At 37.6% G+C, this 21,647-nt stretch overlaps 6 protein-coding genes across 11 annotated transcripts; 2 read left to right on the plus strand and 4 right to left on the minus strand.

The window, feature by feature from the left end:
* Positions 1-257: 257 nt before the first annotated feature.
* Positions 258-3,027, minus strand: LOC103318848 (Nucleotide/sugar transporter family protein). 2 transcript variants are annotated; one of them, XM_089045483.1, is made up of 7 exons: positions 2,583-3,027; positions 1,859-2,010; positions 1,491-1,699; positions 1,308-1,401; positions 1,006-1,172; positions 715-885; positions 258-623 (listed from the first exon to the last, which is right to left on the minus strand). In XM_089045483.1, the coding sequence occupies exons 1-7, from the start codon at positions 2,680-2,682 to the stop codon at positions 332-334; spliced, it is 1,185 nt and encodes a 394-aa protein (XP_088901609.1). In that variant the 5' UTR covers positions 2,683-3,027; the 3' UTR covers positions 258-331. The 2 variants fall into 2 exon arrangements, with proteins under 2 accessions (XP_088901609.1, XP_008218514.1); XM_008220292.2 differs by having other exon boundaries at positions 2,604-3,020.
* Positions 3,028-4,318: 1,291 nt separating this feature from the next.
* LOC103318866 (coiled-coil protein) lies at positions 4,319-7,457 on the minus strand. 3 transcript variants are annotated; one of them, XM_008220308.3, is made up of 5 exons: positions 7,069-7,457; positions 5,697-6,339; positions 5,305-5,451; positions 4,829-5,053; positions 4,319-4,698 (listed from the first exon to the last, which is right to left on the minus strand). In XM_008220308.3, the coding sequence occupies exons 2-5, from the start codon at positions 6,332-6,334 to the stop codon at positions 4,455-4,457; spliced, it is 1,254 nt and encodes a 417-aa protein (XP_008218530.2). In that variant the 5' UTR covers positions 6,335-6,339; positions 7,069-7,457; the 3' UTR covers positions 4,319-4,454. The 3 variants fall into 3 exon arrangements, with proteins under 3 accessions (XP_008218530.2, XP_008218525.2, XP_088900125.1); XM_008220303.3 differs by having other exon boundaries at positions 5,697-6,316; positions 7,069-7,454; XM_089043999.1 differs by having other exon boundaries at positions 5,697-6,345; positions 7,069-7,202.
* A 1,765-nt stretch (positions 7,458-9,222) lies between these two features.
* Positions 9,223-12,482, plus strand: ABCG26 (ABC-2 type transporter family protein). Of its 2 annotated transcripts, none has more exons than XM_008220320.3 (9): positions 9,223-9,500; positions 9,606-9,889; positions 9,983-10,138; positions 10,234-10,417; positions 10,517-10,801; positions 10,887-11,171; positions 11,245-11,529; positions 11,618-11,725; positions 11,882-12,482. In XM_008220320.3, exons 1-9 carry the CDS (start codon positions 9,294-9,296, stop codon positions 12,149-12,151), a joined length of 2,064 nt encoding a protein of 687 aa, XP_008218542.1. In that variant the 5' UTR covers positions 9,223-9,293; the 3' UTR covers positions 12,152-12,482. The 2 variants fall into 2 exon arrangements, with proteins under 2 accessions (XP_008218542.1, XP_088901628.1); XM_089045502.1 differs by having other exon boundaries at positions 9,287-9,427.
* Positions 12,483-12,901: 419 nt separating this feature from the next.
* Positions 12,902-15,904, plus strand: LOC103318890 (transmembrane protein C9orf5 protein). The gene is made up of 2 exons (XM_008220329.2): positions 12,902-15,124; positions 15,496-15,904. Exons 1-2 carry the CDS (start codon positions 13,271-13,273, stop codon positions 15,592-15,594), a joined length of 1,953 nt encoding a protein of 650 aa, XP_008218551.2. The 5' UTR covers positions 12,902-13,270; the 3' UTR covers positions 15,595-15,904.
* A 368-nt stretch (positions 15,905-16,272) lies between these two features.
* EMB2769 (Cwf15 / Cwc15 cell cycle control family protein) lies at positions 16,273-19,290 on the minus strand. Its single transcript, XM_089045521.1, has 8 exons — positions 19,138-19,290; positions 18,273-18,427; positions 17,957-18,063; positions 17,764-17,805; positions 17,586-17,667; positions 16,955-17,048; positions 16,751-16,857; positions 16,273-16,636 (listed from the first exon to the last, which is right to left on the minus strand). Exons 2-8 carry the CDS (start codon positions 18,401-18,403, stop codon positions 16,513-16,515), a joined length of 687 nt encoding a protein of 228 aa, XP_088901647.1. The 5' UTR covers positions 18,404-18,427; positions 19,138-19,290; the 3' UTR covers positions 16,273-16,512.
* A 340-nt stretch (positions 19,291-19,630) lies between these two features.
* Positions 19,631-21,632, minus strand: LOC103318898 (uncharacterized). 2 transcript variants are annotated; one of them, XM_008220342.2, is made up of 4 exons: positions 21,473-21,632; positions 20,739-21,071; positions 20,311-20,660; positions 19,631-19,934 (listed from the first exon to the last, which is right to left on the minus strand). In XM_008220342.2, exons 2-4 carry the CDS (start codon positions 20,984-20,986, stop codon positions 19,774-19,776), a joined length of 759 nt encoding a protein of 252 aa, XP_008218564.1. In that variant the 5' UTR covers positions 20,987-21,071; positions 21,473-21,632; the 3' UTR covers positions 19,631-19,773. The 2 variants fall into 2 exon arrangements, with proteins under 2 accessions (XP_008218564.1, XP_088901639.1); XM_089045513.1 differs by lacking the exon at positions 19,631-19,934 and adding an exon at positions 19,958-20,242.
* Positions 21,633-21,647: the final 15 nt, after the last annotated feature.

The raw sequence follows: 21,647 nt of genomic DNA on the forward strand, positions 1-21,647 counted from the left end.
TTAGGCTCAAGGGAGGCTTCCATATTCACATTTTATTGATTAATATTATAATTGTGAACAGGATTGATAGAATAAAGGTGGACCTCACCAATTTTTGCTTTCTGATGTCTCACCTGTTTAGTATGACAGAGAATGTTGAATCATAGTTGTATCTGGTATGCAAGGAGCTTGTAACTCAAGTGGTTAAAGATCATTTTATGTGTTCGATTTCTGCCTCACGATATCGCTTGCATAAAGAAAAAAAGTTGTAATTGGTGTAAGAGAATTTCCTTTTCTATTTTGTTTCATTTGACAACTGCATGAGGAAAAATGGTTTGTAAGCCTGCTTGGTTCACACAGCAGTTGTGGGGTTGGTGGTATCCTCTACATCTGACTCTACACTTTCTTCGTTGGTGGCTTTTGGTTTTAACGTCGGTAAGCTTTGCTTTGGGAGCTGCATGCTCACATTGTCTTGTGACTTTTGCAGGTTTAGTGATGTGTAAACAGACATTCCACAGAGGGCTGCAAGAGCCCCGCAAATGCTCACAAACCCCGGATCCGAATTAAACATAAGATAGCCCCCTAGTAGTATCACACAAGTCTTGAACTGGCCAAGAACAACATGTGAAGTCGCTGAGGTTGCCCTGCATAAACAGAACAAGAACTAGCCACTTCAAGCCTGTTCCAGTGAGGTAAAATGAGGTACAAAAGTTGTCTTTATGACAAGAGACTCACCCAAGTGCCAAAGCTCCAGACCATTGGAGGAGAAAACCAAGGAGTGCTGATATAAGAATGGCTGTTGTGTTGTTGAAATCCCATTGGAAAAGTAGAACTCCTGGTGGATCCAACCATGGCATCAGAGCTAGTAGGAAGAATATTGTGACTGGGGTTGTCTTCCACATCAGCCTACACTTCCACATCAGAAACTGTCATTCTTTCTTTCTTATAGGGTATATTATTTGACCGATTCGCTTCACTAAACATCTTTAAGGAGGAAGTATTTAAAGAAAGAACTCTAATTCTTACGCGAGTGCCGTCCAATTGGCTTGCTGTTGCAGATTAGACCATAAGATTTTGTTTACGGCACTTGGGACTATCCATGCAATTGCAATTAAAGCACCAAACACATTGAACTCTACGTCTGTTACGGTTGCTATTGCCACACCTGCTGAGACAACAGCTAGAGCCAAAACCTGCATAACCATGACTTCCGATGATTATCTGCACAGAAATAGGAAATCGAAACGAGAACAGAAGTATGGTTCTTTGAACCCGAAAAAAGGTACGAAGGTTAGCAAAAGAAATGGGGCAAAATTATTTTGACTCACCTTGTTAAAAGAAATGGTTTTCCTGAAGAGAATGAACTCAGCAGAAACAATGGTAGGAGTGACAGCAATTTTAGCCATCTGGTAGAAGCCAACACTGCAACAAGCAGAAAGGTGAGGAAGTCGAACAATGTACGTTTGTAACAAGTTAACATACAAGATGAAAGAAAGCTAGCAAGGAAGGACCTGTTATGCTTTAGGCTTGTATTGGCAAGACCTGAGGCAAAAGCCATGACAGCACCTAAGGAGAAGATAGAAGAGAAAGGAGTAGTTCTAGACGGAGGAGCAACTGGAAGAATTGAAAGCGTCTTGAAAATGGCAAGAAGCAACCATGATGTCACATAATGAATCAATGTGAGAAAGATTGGGAACTTAAATCCAACTCTTCCCATTACCTGGAAGCAGAAGTGCAACTTAAGCATAAGATTGTTAAACAAAATGATTAAAATCAAATGGAAAATATTCCCAACAAAAAATCTTATGGACCCTGTAAAATTGCTAAAGCATACTAACTGAAAAAAAAGAAAGTAAGAAGAGAAGGACAAGGCTCTGACTAGTTTGTTTGCCAGGATAATCCCCACAGAGACAATGAAATTGAAGGTCATAGCCACCACCGGCCCACAAATCCGTTGCTGTTGGCGCTTGGCGCCTTCTGATGTTCGAATTTCATTGTAGATAGAACCTCTGAGTTCTTCCAGTGCTCGACCTGATAATTTGGAAAATCAGAACTACAAGAACTTGAAGAAGTAGAAAAGATAATTTTCATTTTGTGATTTCCAAAAGGGTACACACACATTTTCCTTGCTTTTATCTATTTAACTAATTTGCTTAACGGAATTGAAAACACAACATCAAGAAATAGCATATTGCTTTGGTGAGCCCTGCAGATTGTTTCAGCATTCACATGGACTGAGAAAAGAAACAATTTCTTGTATACTATGAAACAAATCAAAGCATTCAGGCAATAAAACTTCTTTTATTGATTCATTTATATGTAATAAAAACTTGAAGCTATCCAAATTATCTTGGTACAAAAATAAATCAGAAAAACCATTGTAGTTGCAGCACAAACAGAATGAACCAAGTTCAGCTTCAACTACTCCACAAGCAATACATATCAAAAAGGAAAACCCAGATACCCAGAAAACAGTGTTCATATTTTCATTCATTAAAAGAACACAAAATTAAAGAGAAGCCATAACCACAGTACATTACAAAACAGAACCAATCAAAAACGAAATAAAATCTTATAATGATAATGGTGATGATGCAGCTCACAGAATGCATGTGTTGTCAAACCTGCTTCTCCTGCATCACTGTCTTTTCGTTTCACAAACTTCTTAACTTCGTTTCCCACCAATGAATCCAACAGCCCCATATGCCAATGATCTAACAGAGGCACCAATCAATGGGATCACGTAGCCATCAAAATCATCAGCAAAACAAAAAAGCAACCCATTAAAAACCAGTTCTCCACCGAAGATGAAAAAGCTTCTTTGAATGTTGTGAAGGAGGAGAAACTTAGTTGCATTGCATTAGAGTCCTTCAATCCTACAAACACTCAAAAGACTTTTCTTTTTCTTTTTCTTCTTCTTTATTTTTGATAATGATACAATACAATAATAATAATAATAATAATAATATTGAATATTGAAGAAAAAGGAGTTTGTTATGTTTTAGGACATCTTGCTTAGTTTGCAATGTTTGTGAGCTCCAAGGTGGGGAGACAGGCGGGTGAGAATAACAGTCTTGACGGGTGTAGAACTTCTAATTGATGTAGGTTATCTGGGAAGTTAAGGAAACATGAAAGAGATTTGTATGATCAACAAAGAAATAGTCAAAGATTCAAGTACATGTGCTTAAGTCACCGCCAAGTGCTCATAGCTAATTAGTGAGAGCGATGGAGTGGCCATAATCTCATGGCCTAAAGTATACGTTAGATATTATGGATATTTAACAAACTATAGGCATCTTTCATATAAATATTAATTTGGTATAGCTAGCTTCACCTACAAATCATTAATTCCTAATCATGTAAACTATTAAAAGCAGCAGAGGTCCATTAGTTAATTAACGGTTAAGTTAGAAATAGTTTGCAATAAGTTACATGCAAAAGGAAAAGGGTATCTTTTAATTTAAGCCAAATATGAATCTTTTCGATACATGATAAATTTGTTCCCTTTCTCCAGATATGCAACTATGGCGGTATCCTCAATTAATCACACATTATTATACTTTTTAATTTTTTCACGTGATAATGCATGATTGGCCCTACCATTTTTATACAAATTACAAACCTTCACGCATATGTGGATAACTGTGAGTTATTGATTAGTGTATAATCTTCTGTAAGATTCATATCAATCGATAATTGTCAACCATTGTAGTCGATTAGAGTGATAATATTGATTAGATAAAAGTTTACAATTTTTACAGCTACTTGTGGGTTTTTTCACAGCCAGTGTGGTTCTTTATTAAATATCACAACTGCGTGACACTATCCAAATTGATACTGCCATACGATTTCGAGCCAAACACAGATCCAAATACAATGAAAGTGAGATGCTGCCATTCTAAACAAATTGAAGTTCCAACAGAACAACTTATACTTTGATCTGTCCCTACTTCTGCTTTCCCAACCACCAAAGCATAAGTAGTTAGAAAACAAATGCAGCACCAGTTTCAAATTTGACGCTGCACCTTACTTGTGGGCCTCAGACAATTTTGGGTAACTGGTAACATGCAAAGAGCTATTGTGCGTAGTGAAATTCAGTGCCCTAATTTTATTTTTAAAATTATGACCGGGGCGGCCTATGTCTGATTTGGGTTCATTGGGACTTGCCCTGGCTTTGGGCCTCTGTAAAAAACTAAGTTACAAACAAGTTCTAAGAAGTAAATACGAGTCATTCTATAGTGAGGGTCTTGTTTAAGGTCTTTAGATGAGGTGATATCTCTTAACACAAATTCCTTGGTAATCTTACTTTCCTGAAGGGATATATGACAGTGGGTACAAATATTTCAATGTTTCCTCTTGATAAATGAGTACAACAAAGTGAGTTTTACTGTGTATAAATTCAAATGTGAGAAACCATGACCGAAATAATGTACATCAACGCTTGAAAGAATAAATTATGGTAACAAGGAGTTCACTTATTTATCCTGGAGACATTTCTCTAGGTACTCATTTTCCCTCATAATGGCATCAAGATCAGCTTGTAATTTCTCCACATTTAAGCTTCGAGAGCCCATGGCCATTTGCTTCTTTTCATGTTCGGCCACTTCTCGTCGTATTCTATCATTTGCCAGGATTTTCTCACGAATTTGTTCGAAAGTCTCATGGATGCTAGTGAGAAGCCTATAAGCCTGCTTCCCTACTGCGTCTTTCTTTGCTTCCCTGCAAGTAAGATACATGCCTCTCAGATAACAATAGTTGGAGTTTGAATGACAAAGCGAAAGGTGATGGACCAAATCATAACTAAGTCTTTTTTTAAGGCAACAGTTTATGGGTCAAAGAAATTTTGTACCTGAACACCATTTCATCTACAACAGCATACGTTCGATGAAGACGTTCTTGGATAGAATTACTCTCTAACTGAAGCTCCCTGGTGTCTTTTAAGATCTGCTCTATGTCAGCTTCTTGCTTCCGACTGTTCTTTGTGATCTCCTTGACCCTTTCAATATAGGATCTTCTTGATTCCAGTTTTGGCAGCTTTGCTAGATCCATAGAAAGTTTAGAAAGTTCCTCCTCCCTACCAAATGAAATTAATTAACGCGAGAAAGAAAGAAACAACCTATATCACCCTTTATTCTTGGGCATCTTTAACGCAATCTATAAAAATGTTTTCTTTTTCCCCTCAATATTGTAACTTGTAATGAAATATGTTCCTTTGTAAAAACTAAACAGTCCCAAACTAAATCATGAATCACAGAAGTTCTGGGGACAGCAGGAGCACAGAGAACATGACCCAGAAAATTCATTCATTTCATTCCAGAAAAATACCTTTTTTGAACTGCAGACAAGATGGATTCCTTTTCCAGTTCAAGATTTTTCAGCTTTTGGAGCTTTTCCTGAGCATCTGGGTTGTTTGCATACAGAGACTCCTCAAGACTTTTCTTTTTCTCTTCTAAATGCTTTCTGACTACTTCCCTGTGAAAAATAATTGGTAACAGATGAAAAACCAATAGCATACATACATATATGCTGACAAAGGTAGTACCTTTTCAAATGTCTATATCTTGTGCATCCACACATATGCTTTTAAAGTGTAGTCTCTTCTAAACGTATATTTTAGTGCCCATGCTCATTAAGTAGGAAAGCGCCTCTAGAAAGATGTTGCAAAGTGCAAAACAATTAACTTTGTATGAAAAATTAAATAAAGATTGATATCTTACCACTCTGACTTTAATTCTCCAAGGTGATGCTTTCGAACATCCACTTGCTCATTAAGTTTTGCAAGGTAAAATTCAACGGGATGATGGATGTCAAATGCCATATCTGTGGCTTCTTTTAATAATTCCAACTCTTCTTCAAGGTGCTTTAGTTCTGAGGCCCTTGCAGTAACCTTCTCCATGAGCAGTTTCTCCTGATTTTGCAGTTTTTCAGTCAAATGCTTCCTGCTTAATACACTATTCTGTCCGCCCTTGTTGAATTCTCCTGTACTAGAGCTGGATACATGATCAACACCGTTTTCATCCAATTTTTGTGGAATAAGATGAGCATCAGCAGACGTGCTGAAAGAGGCATCTTCATCATTAGTATTTGTTAGTTCAGGCAATTTACCATTGAATGTGAGTTTGTCCAATTTGGCTCCAACTTTGTCATAACTAAGATCAGACCCCTGGTCACCAGTTTTGTGGTCCTCCAAATTGCTTTCAAAGCTGTCTTCTTTCACTTCCCTTCTATCATTGACACCCTTGGGACCAGATTTTCCGATATCTTCAGATAATTCTGAAAGCCTCTCCACCAAGAATCTTATCAACTTGTACGAGTCCTCTTCAGATGGATACAAGAACTGCCGTAAGCAACACATATAGTCTGTTTCTAAGCAAAATTTCAGAACAATAAGAATGAAAAGAACAACAATAAGACGCAAAAAAAAAAAAAAAAGCGCACGTAGAAATTCAAATCAAATAAGAAGCAATCTCACACAATTCATAGATTCAATTGCATATACTGGCAATTAGCCAGTCATTATCCAAATAAACTAAAAGAGAAACTTACTAGACAGCTTGGAAATTAATCAAGACCGCACATTTAAACACGATTTCGCTTAATCACAACAGTTCAGAGTGACAGTCTGGTTACTCTACAAACAAATGATCCTAACTGATTCCATACCTGCAGAAAGCCGGTCCCTGATTTCCTAAATAGTACAGGGTACCTCAATTTGTATGAACTTTAATTAGTAAGAAAAGCATTTTCCTTTAAACAAATATAAAAAAGCTAAATTATGGTAATTTTGAATGAGCAAAGTTGCTAGCACAGCTACAGACCATATTTCGTATAGCTTAAGATCCTTATGTCTATAATTTCTGTGCATATAACAGATACATATAGTACTATGCAAACACTATATACTTCCAATTCAAAAACACAATTCAATTTCATTCAATTCAGTGATACTGAGCCTAAAAGTTGTTCCAATTCAGTAAATTGAGGTCGGCAAGGTAATGCTATGCTTTCACTTTTTCGCATTTTCTCAGGAAACAAACACCGAAACAAATATATAAAAAAATCGAAACTTGTTAACTTTACGATTCTTACCTGGTGGAAACTGAGGTCGGCGAGGTAACCGAGGCTCTTGATCGCGGAAGCGATGTCCGTACAGAGCTTGAACCTGTCGGCAACAGAGGAATCAGGGAGGGAAGTGGGAAACGACGGCGTTTTGCCGATGAGGTTGAGAGACTGGCCACAGATCGAGACTAAGGTCGCCGGCGTCAGGTCTCGGACAGACGACACGTCGTTTAGGACGCAAACGCCCGAGTTCTCCAACGACTTTAGCAGTATTTCCCGCGATTCTTCCATTTTCACTCAATTTTTATCTTTTTTCCCGAGAGAATTTGATTTTTTTTGATGAAATTGAGAGATTTCTGAGCTGTTTGTGCAATTTTTTTTCCTTTCAGTAAGTATGGCTGTTGACTTCTTGTGTTATACAAACTAACAAGTGCACGAGCTACTTTGTTCTGTTCGAAGAACTTGATCCGACGTCGTTTCCTATGCAACTTTTGTTTTTTTCTTTCTTCTTCTTTTCATTTCATTATTATTTTTTTCATTTTAAATTTGTTCAAGTTCTCTTAAGGTTGACATCCTCTCACTTGAAGTTTTGTAAACCCAACCATGTAGTTTTTAAAGTTAAATTTTAACTTAGATGCTACGAGTTAAGAATTAAACTATTGAGCATTTTATACGGATGGAAAATTTTGCAATTCAAGAGACGAAGAATGCGTGATTTAGACTTAGTTTAATCTTGAATTTTGAAAGAAATTTTAAAATTTCAAATGATATCAATTATATGTGTATTTTTTTTATAATTTTATATCCCTGGCACTGAAGATTTTATCTTTATTACTTTTTAACAGATTATTGATAGTTAAAAGCCAAATAGACTTGAGAGTATTGTTCGGTATCGTTTTCACGGCCCGTTTTCTGTTTTCATTTTCTGTTTTCTGGCAAAAACCTGTTCGGTTGGAACGTTTTTGTTTTCCCTAAAAATATTTTCCAAAAACAAATCCAATTCATGAACAAAAGTTGAAAACGAAATTATGTTGTTTTCGTTTTCAACGTTTTCATTTTCAGTCCATACTATAATTCATTTTTTCCATCTCTCTTTCTCCAATCAACATCGATTCTTGTCTTTGAAATTCTCCATAGCTATTCTTCTTCTTCTAAAATCTCTGAGATCGTGATTTACTTATCAAGCACCAGACCCAAAAAAAAAATTCAACTGAGGAGCACCACTGTGGAAACCCATCTCCCCCGATCCAGACCCATCGTCTAGTTTGCCGCACCGGCACCTCCAAAGCACGATCACCACCAAAGCAATCGAACCATAACTGCCACAAACCCAGTTGAACCACTATCACCACCCAATCGAACCACCACCAACCATTAACAAATGAAAACAGAGAGAGGATGGGTATGAAGAGAGAAGAAGAACAGGAAGAATCAGAGAGAGGAAGAAGAAAATAAAAAATAAGAGAGGAAGATGAAGAGAAAGAATCATATAGAGGAAGAAGAAGAGAAGAGAAAACAGAGAAAAAGGAAGAAAGAAAAAAGAAAGTCTGGGAAGGAATAGAAGAAGAAAAAAGGAAAAGAGAAAGAAAGAGAAAAAAGAAGAGCCTGGGAAGAAAGGAAAGGAAGAAAGAGAAAGAGAAAAAAGAAATGAGATAAGATAGTTTGTCTTAAAAAAAACATTAGAATTTTTTATTTGTTAAATTATACATTTTTTATTGTTTATAAATTTTTGTCTTTAAAAATAGCAGATTTTTTTTATTAAAAAAAATTGAAATAGCAAAAATACAATTGAAAATAAGTCACATATTATTATTTTCAAATTATACTACCAGACACATTTTAAAGATGTTTTCTAATTAATCCACGCATTTTCATGAAAATGATTCTTGAGAGTACGGGCCCTTATTTCTTTGGTTAGAATATGAAGCAATACAAAGTGAGTTGCATGTAAGCCTGAAATGAGCTCTCATTCCTAGTCCTAGTCCTAGAGTGCCATAAAGAGCTAATTTTTAGTCATGTCCTTGGCATGTTTACCAAGCAAAGTCAAGAATTGGTTGCAATAAGAATAAAAATAAAAACAAGCTTTTCCATCAAGACCTAAAACTAAGCACTGAAAGCATGTGGCTTACCAAACACCACCCTGCCTCAAAACTATATAGGCAAGCTTTTGGTTTGTCACAATTGATATTCAGCCCCCCCATTAAAAACAGTTTCAGCTTCTTCTAGCTTGGTCTCGGGTTCGGCGGTCTGAAAACATGGAGATTAGGAGAGATGATGAGATTGAGGACATCTCAATGTCACCCCCAACAATGGGGTCTATGCAGATTGCGGGGAGCAGTGGCTTTGGTCACAACCTAGAGTTCATGTCTCAAGCATACCTTAGAAACAGGTACTCAGAGATTGACATAGAAGATGAGAGTTCTAATACCAATAAAGATGGGCCTCTTCCAATTTTTCTTAAGGTAGTAATTTGAAAACCAAAAGTTGAATTGAAGTAAGCAAATTTAACAGATTTTTTTTTTTCTTCTGTTGCTTATGATCTTCATGTGCTTATATTTACAATGCAGTTTGAAGATGTGGAGTTTAGGGTGAGAAGCAGCAAGGCTTCTAGCAACACAGTGAAAGCAATGGTGTCAAAAGTAGCCTCACAACTCAACATGGAAGATAATTACAAGCAGATATTAAGGGGGATAACAGGAAGCATTGGGCCAGGGGAAATTCTTGCTCTGATGGGACCTTCTGGTAGTGGGAAAACTACTTTACTGAAAGTGATTGGAGGAAGAATACTAGACAATGTTAAAGGCAAAATAACTTACAATGACATCCCATATAATCAAGCTCTTAAAAGGAGGTTAGCCAACTCCATGATGCTCCTCTCTTTGTTCATGGAAATTTGATTGATATGGTAATGTTGTGCTCTTTCTTTTTTGTTTTACCTCAACAGGATTGGATTTGTGACACAAGATGATGTGCTGTTCCCACAATTAACTGTGGAAGAAACTCTAGTTTTCGCTGCCTTTTTGCGGCTTCCAGGCAACATGAGCCGACAGCAAAAATATGCAAGAGTGGAGATGATTGTTAAGGAGCTTGGTCTTGAAAGGTATGTACTATATATTTAATATTTTCTTTTCCATGGTGAACCTAGAACTTTGTTTCAAGAACTCTTGTCCTAAATTTTCTCCCATATGATCATAGATGTCGTCACACACGAATAGGTGGAGGGTTTATCAAAGGCATATCAGGAGGAGAAAGGAAAAGAACCAGTATAGGCTATGAAATTCTTGTTGATCCTTCATTGTTGTTGCTTGATGAACCAACTTCAGGCCTTGATTCTACCTCAGCTAATAGACTTCTTCTGATTCTTCAAGGACTTGCTAAGGTCAATTAGTGAAATGCCATTGTGAAAGAAATGATCCCTGTGAATATTTCCATTGTGGAAGAAGTGCTAATGAAAAAAATCATATTTGATGTTGTACAGGGTGGAAGGACAATAATCACAACTATCCACCAACCATCAAGCAGAATGTTTCATTCATTTGACAAACTTTTGCTGATATCAGAAGGTTACCCTGTGTACTATGGAAAGGGTGCAGAGTCTTTGGAGTACTTTTCATCTTTGAGATTCATCCCGGAAATTCCCATGAATCCTGCAGAGTTCTTGCTTGATTTAGCCACTGGACAAGTTAACGACATTAGTGTTCCTGAAGATCTCGTGGTACCTCAAGGGCAAGGGACCCTCGACTCTGAGAAGGCTGTGGTCAGGGTAAGAACTACTACTTCAAAATCTCCAGCACCTAAATTCTTTGTATCTTCCTCTCTCTCAACATGTGTTTTTATATTTATATTAGTACCTACAACTCAAATACAAAACTCAGCTGGAGCCAAAAGAAAAAGGAGAGAATCATGGAACAACGAAAGCACCAGACCATCTTCGAGTAGCTATTCAGGCTAAAAAAGATTGGACAATCACCTGGTGTGAGCAGTTCATGATATTGTTTAAGAGAACATTTAGAGAGAGATGCAGGGACTACTTTGATAAGCTAAGACTGGTTCAAGCGGTTGGAGTTGCAGTCTTGTTGGGTCTTCTTTGGTGGAAATCGAAGACTGACACTGAGGCTCAACTCAGAGATCAGGTAAATTTCAGTGACCCGGGGGTCATAAAATCGAATCAAATATATGAACATCCCAATATAAACTCTTCTGCAGGTCGGCTTAATGTTCTACATCTGCATTTTCTGGACCTCTTCATCAATTTTTGGAGCCGTATACGTGTTTCCATTCGAAAAAGTCTTCTTGGTCAAGGAAAGAAAAGCAGACATGTATAGATTAAGTGTATACTATGTGTGCAGCACTCTGTGTGACATGATGGCACATGTATTCTATCCCACCTTTTTCATGTTGATTGTGTATTTCATGGCTGGCTTTATAAGAACAGTTCCTTGCTTCTTCCTCACATTGTTTTCCGTATTATTGGTAGCTGTCACAAGCCAAGTAAGTCAAAATTAACAATTCCAACATGAAGTTAATTTAATTCTAGTTTGGTGGTTGAATAAAACAGCTTCAATTGTTTCCTAATTAGGGGGCAGGAGAACTGTTTGGAGCTCTAGTTTTGAGTATTAGGAGGGCTGGGATGGTTGCCTCTCTGATACTAATGCTGTTTCTTCTCACTGGAGGCTATTATGTGCAGGTAATCTAATTGAATTTGACCCGAAATCACATTTTCTAGCACAATTTTTAACTTCTGCAAATTTTCTTGCATTACAAGTAACCTTTTACATTAACATCAGAGTCTTTATATTACACTCACTCTTTCCATGTGACAACATGTTGTTTTGGTTTGCAGCATATACCGAAATTTATGCAGTGGTTGAAGTACTTGTCGTTTATGTACTACGGCTTTCGGCTTCTACTGAAAGTGCAGTATTCTGGTGATCAACTATATGAGTGTGAAAGCAAAGGAGGGTGTAGGTCTCTGCAGAGTTCACCTACATTTGACATGGTAGACTTGAATGGAGGCATGGAAGAAGTATGGATTTTGCTGGCCATGGCAATAGGTTACCGGATATGCGCCTACTTTTGCCTTCGGAGAAGAATTAGCATAAGCAATATGTGAATGTATAATTTCCACCTAGGTATGGATAACTTTGAGAAATCAAAGCTCTACTATGTTTCCCAATTGCAGAGGTTCAAATCAAGAGAGGAACTTTGGTGTTGGTTTAAGGGATTGTACTATGATTATCTCCACTTTTGTTCACCGAAGCTTTCAAGCAATGAAATTTTTAGCATCGCAGTGAAAATCAAAGTAAATAACTGAGTAGGATTAAGGAATATCCGTACTCAGAAAAACAAGTTATATTTGGCCTGTTTCATTGGCTTGTGAGATAGCCCACCAATGTCATAAATTTATATGCTGTCTTTATGAGATAGCCGGCCATTGTCTTGGAGTTGCCATTGCATATATCTGGGCAAATGAACTTTAAATCAGCACAAAAGTTTGACAAAATGAGACAATGTTGTTTGAAGTCTCCTTCTTCATTGATACAGAAATTAAATAATGATTAAGAAGATGATTTAACTCTGGAAACAGGTAATACATTACAAAATGAGCTTCTAAAAGATGATTGAAGAAAGAGTGCTCGGGTGACCCCAAATTTTACTCAACCTTGGATTTTATTATTGTTAATTTCTAACCCTTTGGATTAAGATATAATTAGAGAAAGTTTTGGACAGGATTAAGTTTATTGTCATAAAAGAAAAGTGAAAAAAGTGATGGAGCAATTTGGTCAGTGTTGAATGAATATTTTATGAAAAAATCTTGTGATTCAATAATACAACTACTTTACTCTTTTTAGTATCTTGAAAGACAGGCCATCCACAAACTACAGAGCCAGGGGAACACAAACACCCTCATTCATGGTCAAAAGTCTACCCATTTCAGCCTTGCCTGCCCCACCCCATCTGGACTCTCTTCTCTTGGTTCTCATTCTCTCTCTCTCTCTCTCTCTGCTTCATCCACTCAACTGTCCGATTACCCATCTGACTCTCTCTGTCTCAGTCTTCATTCCATCTGAACTCTGTTTTTCTGTGAGTTCAATTCAACACAGCAACAAAAAAAATTCCAACGTGTCCTTCCATATAAATTATAATAAGAAACTCTGTTTTCAGTGACAGCAAAGTATTAGAGCTTCAAACTTTGATATAAAGCTCTCTCTCTCTCTCTCTCTCTCTCAAGATGGCTTTAGTGCCATACTCAGACCCAAGCTCTGAAGCAACCTCTGCAAGCCCTGCATGGCAGGACATGTTCCGATCAGCTTCAATTCGAAAATCATCAACCCCTGAGCCCCAGGTGCCTAAACCCCAGGCTCTGCCGAAGGACCCGTCAAAACCCATCGATCCAGATCACAAAACCACCCTCTCCGGCGATCCCCAGGTACGCTTAGCCCTCTACATAACCATGGCTCATGCTGGCCTTGCCTTTACAATTTTTATACTTTACGCTGTGGGCAAGCTCTTAGAGGAATACTTAAGACCAATTCAGTGGGCTGTGCTTTGTTCAATTCCTCTCAGAGGTATACAACAAACCCTTGTGGGATTTTGGTCTGAGCCCTTAAGACTTGGCCTCACTGAGACTGTTTTGGCTGTCCCTGTGGCAATGTTTCGAGTTTTTGTTGGTACCCTGGTTGAAATTCGAGAAGTTTGTTTCCGGATTTTTCTCCGAAAGCTTAAATCTGAGTACAGAAGGAGGCATCAGAGTGAATTCTCCAAGTTATTAAGGTGGCTGGTATCGTTTTGGATACTTATACTTGCTTATGAGAGAATTGGTGGTGTTGGTTCTCTGGCAATTCTTGGATTAGGCTTTTTGTTTAGTGCCAAAGGTGTGGATTCGACAATGTCGACTGTATCCTCTTTGAGGTGTAGTAGCTTTCGTCGTAGCCCAATTAGTGCCTTTTTCACCCGAAGGATATTGATACGGTTGAAAACCATTGTGGCAATTGGGTTGATGTTTGCTATGATTGTGGGATTTTTGGTTGGTGTCACATTCTTTTCGTATAAGATTGGAGTTGAGAGTAAAGATGCAGTGATTTCATTGAAATTACATGTTGAAGAGAGCAATTACACGGAGAAGATTGGTATTAAGCAGTGGATGGAGGAGAATGATGTGCCTGGAATGGTGGATAGGTACACTTCCAAGTTGTATGAAACAGTGTCAGACCAGATAGATAATTTGGCAATGCAGTATAATATGACAGAATTTGCGACTGGGATTAAGCATTTTGTAGTAAGACAGTCTGCCAATTCTTCAGAGCCTTCAACGGCATTAGCTAGCCCATTTCCGTACACAGAAAAGCTTCTGAGTTTGAGAAATCGGATCAGTAAGAGGGAATGGGGACATATTTACACAGAGATTGATGCAATTGTTAGGGAATTAGTAATTACCAGGGAGGATTTAGTTGAGAAGGCAAAAGGGTTTGCAATTCGAGGAATGGATGTATCACAACGCATACTTGCTAGTAGTACATCAGTTGTTGGAGGTAGTGCAAAATTTATGTTCTCCATTGGTAGTTCCATTGTTTCTGGAGCAGCTGAGATTTTCAATTTTGTATCTCAGTTAATGGTATTCTTCTGGGTATTGTATTATCTGATCACATCTGAGTCTGGTGGAGTGACTGAACAAGTGATGAGTATGCTTCCAATTTCGAAGTCTGCGAGGGTTAGATGTGTTGAAGTTCTTGATAATGCTATATCTGGTGTTCTTTTGGCTACAGCTGAGATTGCAATTTTTCAGGGATGTCTCACATGGCTTTTATTAAGACTCTACAAAATACATTTCTTGTACGTGTCCACCGTTCTTGCAATCCTCAGCTCTCTGCTGCCAATCTTTCCGTCATGGTTTGCAACTATTCCAGCAGCTCTTCAACTGGTACTGGAAGGGAGATATGTAGTAGCCATCATCTTGTCCGTTATTCATCTCGTGCTTATGGATTATGGCGCATCTGAAATTCAGGAGGATATACCTGGTCATAGTGAATATCTTACAGGACTTAGCATCATTGGTGGAATGACTTTGTTCCCATCTGCACTCGAGGTAAATACAATGTTGATGATAACTGTTTTACTTTGGAAAATAAGCCAATTTAAGAGTTGAACTAGTTTCAATTTTGCATCTTTTTAACTGGATTCTAGGAAGTCATCTCGTTCTGCAATTCAAAAACTTAGTGAAGTGGGGGTGAGTGGTTTACTTCTTCCTAGTGAACTGACTAAAATAGGGGTAGGAGATTATGAAACAACAGTGTTGAAAACATTCTTCATTGCTTAGGGGAGGTTCACATAATATTGACAATCAGATATCTTAAGATTCATACATTTGATCACATCACATAAACTTTGCATTCAACTTGGTCATCCTTGGTCATCACGATCTTAAGCTAATCTTCTTATTTCTTGTGTTGTTCTCAGGGTGCAATTATGGGTCCCCTCATAACTACAGTTGTGATTGCGCTTAAGGATTTGTACGTGGAATTTGTTCTGGGCGAACCGAAGGATAAAGTTGAGTAGAGAGCATGCTTGTCTGATTTCCTCACCAGTTTCTATTTATTTGTTTGCAGCTTAATCTGAACTGCATGCACATTATTCTTTGCCAGTCTGTTGTGAGTGCTTTTCTCCACTCACATGGTGTGTTAATTCATTGTATCTTGATATGAAACAGGCTGTTGTGAGTTCTTTTTGCTTTTTTATTTTTTGTATAGTAAGATGAGTTTATGGTATCTATCGTCCTTATTCGATGTAAGATTAGATTGGTGGCTGTAATTTGTATCCTATCAATTGTTGGCAGTGAAATGAAAATTTGTAGATTCTCTGTGTGTTACTCTAGTACAGTAATTCAAAATCTAAAGTCCATTACAGTTTGCTATTATGTATTACTTCAGTCGATCTGCAAATTGAGTCCAACAAAAAGCTCTGGATAGTCACTTTGCTTTACCAGTACTTTCACTTTTTCCAAATGAAACCATGGATTTAGTTCTGGATATTCATGCCCATGTTCATAGAACGAAGCATTCCTCCGATAACCTCAGTTAATCAAAGGAAGCTGAAAACTTGTCGACTTTTATAATTTCACATCATAATCAGATTTATTAGAAACATCCCCATCTCGCCAATATTGTAGGCCACCAAAGACCAAGCTGCAACTTGTATAAATATTCACCATTCACACAAACCAATCGCATCACCAAGTTCAACAAACAAACTATTCCTTTCAACTTCATAAAACAGGTAACATTCAATATCAAGATCCAGCTTACAAGCCTTACATCTTCAACACCCCTTTTCTTTTTCTTTCAGTACAAGCCAATTTGAATCAAGCACGGTTCATTCAATTAGAACATTACAGTACATACAACTGTTAAAGACAAAGTTCATTTTGACTTTGTTGCTGGGGGGGTCCCATCTCAAGATATAGATTGATTTATGACATTACTTCATGTATTTATGCAGGAATTTGCGGTGAAAGTCATTCCTGACAGTGTCATTGATGAAGCGCTTTGGAGCCTTGGTTTCACCACGGGCCTGATTTTTAAACACCACATCATCATCCCATCTGGGCCAAAAGATGCAGAAAGAACAGAGCTGTTAGAAAAACAAGACCCAATAGAGCTACTGATTTTTTTATAATTTGATCACAGAACTAGCCATGAGTAAAATCTTAACTAACCTTCTTTTCACACTAAAGGATGTGGCTGTTGCACCATTAAGCAATGGGTTCCCTCGGAGAAGCTCTGCTTCCTTGACTTTAAGCTCTTCCTCCCGCTCTTGTCGTTCCTGTGGAAGCATAAAAGTTACATTCATTACAATCAGTGAGACTAAAGCAATTGATAATCTTACGATAAAGTGTCAAATCACTTCATAGATATCTCACCTTTCGTAGCTTCTCCTCCGCTTTTTCCTTCCTAATTTGTTCAAGCTCGGCCATCAGAGCTTCTTCATCATCATCATCATCATCATCTTCAGAACTATGATAAAAAGTAATTGTTCCAAATATATCAGCAAATCATGTGGTAATATCATTCCACCACAAAACATGGACTGAACTATACAAGCAAATGAAACATAACTACCAACAAATGAAAAGATTGTTGAAAGTCTTTAAGTAGCTATTTTTGAGCTGCAGATAATTTTATCAATTCAAATGGAAGTCGGGAACCAAGAAGTTCCATAAGCACTACCTCATAATAAAAACATCCTCAACTGTAAGCATACAAGTTATGAGTGATTGTGATAAAACACATTCTGCAAATTGGTTCTTCAGTTTCGAAGTTGAGCAAACAAAGCCCATAGTAACTATGAAAGAAGCTGGAATACATACATGACTTATAAACAATGCCTCTTTCTTAAGTTTAGAAAACCATCAGGTAAGTTCTATCTATTCTCACATACCTTGCAACAAAAGATTTGATAGAACTCTAATAATTCAACACAAAACTAGGCTAGCAATTCACTGGGGATTATTTATGCATTTTGATTCAAATATATATGCAATGAATACCAACCTTTCATCATCACTTTTGACTTCCACATCAGAATCATCAGCATCTACATTACGTGGCACAATTTCAGTGTCCCTTCTGCCCCCTATTACCATAAAGATATTATGTAGTTAGTAAGGCGAGCAATTACTTAAATGAACTTTCTACCTTAAAATGTGAAATGTAAAGCTCGAATATACACCTTCCAACAACAGCTGGCTTCCTCTCCTGCGATCTCTGTCATCTACACAATGTACATACCAATTAGAAACAATGAAAAAACAATATCACATCACTGTATAATTAGGAAATTGACAAATAAAGAAACCCACTCCCCAACCCCCCACCCCCAACCCCCAGAAAGGCACTAAAAAAAGGTGTGGAAGATATCATACAACTATAAGATTTATCCTTCGATGAATAATGCTTCCTCTCACGCTCTTCCAGCTCCTCTCGGAGGTTCTTCTTCTGCAACTCATCCTGGGTGTCTTGCCCCTCCTTTCTTTTAGATACACATAACACACCAACAAAGACAAAGTTTAAAATTAGCATCCAAGGAAAACCAGCTCACATATATAATATATATCAGAAAGACAGATTTGTAACAAAGACCACAAACATTTAACGGAATAGTGGAAATTTAGAATTCGATGTGACACACTCCAAACTAGTTAACAAAAATCAATATCTGTAACAATGACAAGGACCAACCTGGGTTTTAGAGTTGTATGGGCCGCCATGTCCCTTGAAGAGTATTTCTGAGAAGGGCCAAAAATCCGAGTACCACCTTGTTCATTACCACCTTTTGCAGGTGCCCACGTGGGTCGAGCCGCAGTCGTCATGTCTTCAAATTATATTCACAAAACCTGTCAACCAAACAATAAACTTAAAATTCACAAACCATCCACAAGCCTACACCAATAATCACATACGTACAATGCTCATAAAATACACCTGAGTGCAAATAGCACATAAAAATAAAACAAATACATACACACAAAAGTGTGTGAGGGAGAGAGTACTGAAATTCAAGGTTATTTTCAATCATTGAGCTACCCTTAAGAATTTTTTCTTCTTTATTTTTATACAAAACAGACACTAATTTGACAATGGGGTTCTTTTTCCTGGTGGTGGCATGAAAGTTATGGATTTAAAGATTAGAAGAAGCCGATGATGAGGGGCCTTGACCAAAAAAGAAAGAGGGGTTGATGCAAGCAGAACAAAAATTCTAACAAAATATCCAAGAGAAATCAAACTCAATTTCTATTTCGAGTTAATGCAACTTGAAATTTCAGCTTCTCTTCGTTTCCATGCTTTTCTCAGCAAACAAGCAACGAAATCCACGAAATATTAGAGAAAGGAAACAGATGATTAACCGCCGGAGGCTGAAAACAATCTTTTCCCAATTCTTCGAAGAAAATTTTAGATTTTTCTCAGGTTTTCTTCAGCACCAAACGTAACCCTAAAACTTTCGGCATCTATTTATTTGCAGAGAGAAATACTAAAGCACAAAAACTGGCACCAACATAATTTGAACACATACGAAAAGACCTGATCCTGAGTTTAGGGTTTTTACCTTCTTGAATTTGTTCTTCGATTTGATTCGAGCAGAGAGAAACGTTTAGCAATTTGTACTTTTTTTTCGGTGCTGGAAAGCTATTTGTACTTCGTTCATATATAAGAAAGTATAACTTTTCCTAAAACAAAAAAGAAAAAGAAAAAGAAAGCATGACGACGGTGAAAGTATCCGGGTCGGTTCGGATACAAAATTATCCTCATCTTGCTTTGGTTCTGTTTGGGTACATGGTTGGCCCATTGGGCTTATGAGCTCCAGCTACCACAAGCCTAAAAAATGCTAAAAAATTGCTTTATATTGTAACAATTCGAGTAATTATAATATAGTACTGAAATATGATCACACGTGGTATAACCCATCTACATGTATTGGTACTAAATCCTAAAAGTGTCCACTCATATTATAACGTGTACAGTATACACGAATCCGTGTTCTTTGTTTTTTTTTGGTAAATTGCATATCCGTATTCTAGTAGCATACAAAGCTCACGTCATTACTCTTAACACATCACAATCATTCCCTTTCACAAATAATGAGAAAACCAAAAAGGTTGTACAAGAACAAAAAAGATGCACAAACAAGAGTCATTTGATTCATCTAAACTCAAAACTCTTACAAAAGGGACCAATATAAAGCCTAATCACTTGAAGATCCATCGTCATCATTTTCATGCTCTGTCACAACTTTCTCTATAAACCTCTTGCGAACTCCATCGATCACAGCTTTCCTTGACCGATCATTTCCGCTCTGGCCATCATTGAGTACAGGATCTGATTGGCAGAGGACTAATGCTACACCTGATATTCAGGAGTGCACAGAAAAAAATTCATCAAAAAGAGTATAAGAAATTTCATAGAATACTGGCTCACATCAAGGCCCATACTAATCATGCGTATCCAAGTTCAGGAAAAGAAATGTATAAATGGTCCAAAATGATCTCATAATGCAGCAAAAGGCCACAACCAGTATTGAAGTTTATGGTCAAAATATTGTGTTAAAAAAATATACATCATGTTAATTCACTTGAGTTGCAAAGCTTAAGAATTTCAATAACCAGTTCATTTTCCCATTTGATAATCCAACAGAAGCTGGAATCTCTCTCCATCTGTGAAAAAGAAAGCAAAATGAAACATGAAGCTCAAAAGAACCCAATTGAATTCAAAGTGAAAATACCTTCAGGTGTGCATCTCCTGCCAAAGCTCTGCAAGCCCACGTAATTTGCTTTGACAGCACCATTGTTGTACACCAAAACAGTGGGAACATTACGATCTGGGTAATTTGGGATGCAGTCGGTTGATATTATTTTGACAAATTTGGTAGCTGGGTATTTCGTAGCCAAATCTTCCAAGCACTGCATCAACACTCCACATTCCGCAATTCCTTCTTTGTAGAGAACCGCAACAACCCAAACATCAGCTGGAGCTTGCGAAACCTCCCGCACGAAATCTGATCCTGAAATCGGCACAACTGATCCAAACCTCGCAACCTTAGCTGCTTCTCTCAACTCAGCCAGCCTCTTCTTCCTAATCCAACACCAACCCAATTTTCACATTTACATTTTCAACATGAAGTAATTAGGACAATAATGAACAATTAGGGACCTGTAATCTTCAAGGAAGCGATCATCGTCGAGATTGGGATTGTCTTCCAGGTCTTCCAGGTCCTGTTCGGTCTTTTCATCGATCCAGGACTTGTCCTTTGGAAGAGAGGCTTCATCCTCGGCTGGAGTGAAAGGTGCTGGCTTGAACGCCGGTGGCTTTGCCGGTAGGTTCCCTAGCTTTCTCTGTATGTCGTCCCACTGCGTCGATGCTCCTTCCACGTCCTTGTACACAAAGTGATAGTCCGCCATTCTCTCTCAATCTCTCTTTCTGGAACTTCCCTTCTCCTTTGTTAAGTTCGTTTTCAGTCTTTGTTATTTGGCCTAGATTTATGTACTGGGGTTGATGCAAGCAGAAGAAAGATTTCAACAAAACATCCATCAGAAATCAGACTCAATTTAGTGTTAATGCAACCTAAACTTTCAATTTATCTTCGTTTCCATGCTTTTTTCAGCAAACAAGCAAGGAAATCCATGAAAAATTAGAGAAATGAAACATATGACTAAATTAATCGCCGGATGCTGAAAACATAACTATCTCAAATTTCCTAATTCTTCGAAGAAATTTTAACTTTCTCTCAAGTTTTTCTCAGCATCCAAACGTACACCTAAATGTTTTGGGATTTATTCGCAGAAAGAAGTACTGAAGTAAAAGGAAAAAATGGCGCGAGCAAACAATTGAATCCACACGTAAATAATTCATCCGAAGTTTGCGTTGATGAAATTTAGGGTTTTTACCTTGTTCAATTTCGTTCTTCGATTTGTTTCGACCAAAGAGTGAAGCCAGCAATTTGCATTTCTTTTGGGTTCTGTCGAGCACTTTTCTTGTATGAGAAAGAAAGATGTCGTAAAAATTCCGGGTCGGTTTGGGATATAGATCATCCTCATCTTCGCTTTGGTTCTGTTCGGATAC

Source organism: Prunus mume, linkage group LG1, assembly GCF_029339155.1.
Source record: "Prunus mume cultivar Tortuosa linkage group LG1, ASM2933915v1, whole genome shotgun sequence".
NCBI classification, from domain to species: domain Eukaryota; kingdom Viridiplantae; phylum Streptophyta; class Magnoliopsida; order Rosales; family Rosaceae; genus Prunus; species Prunus mume.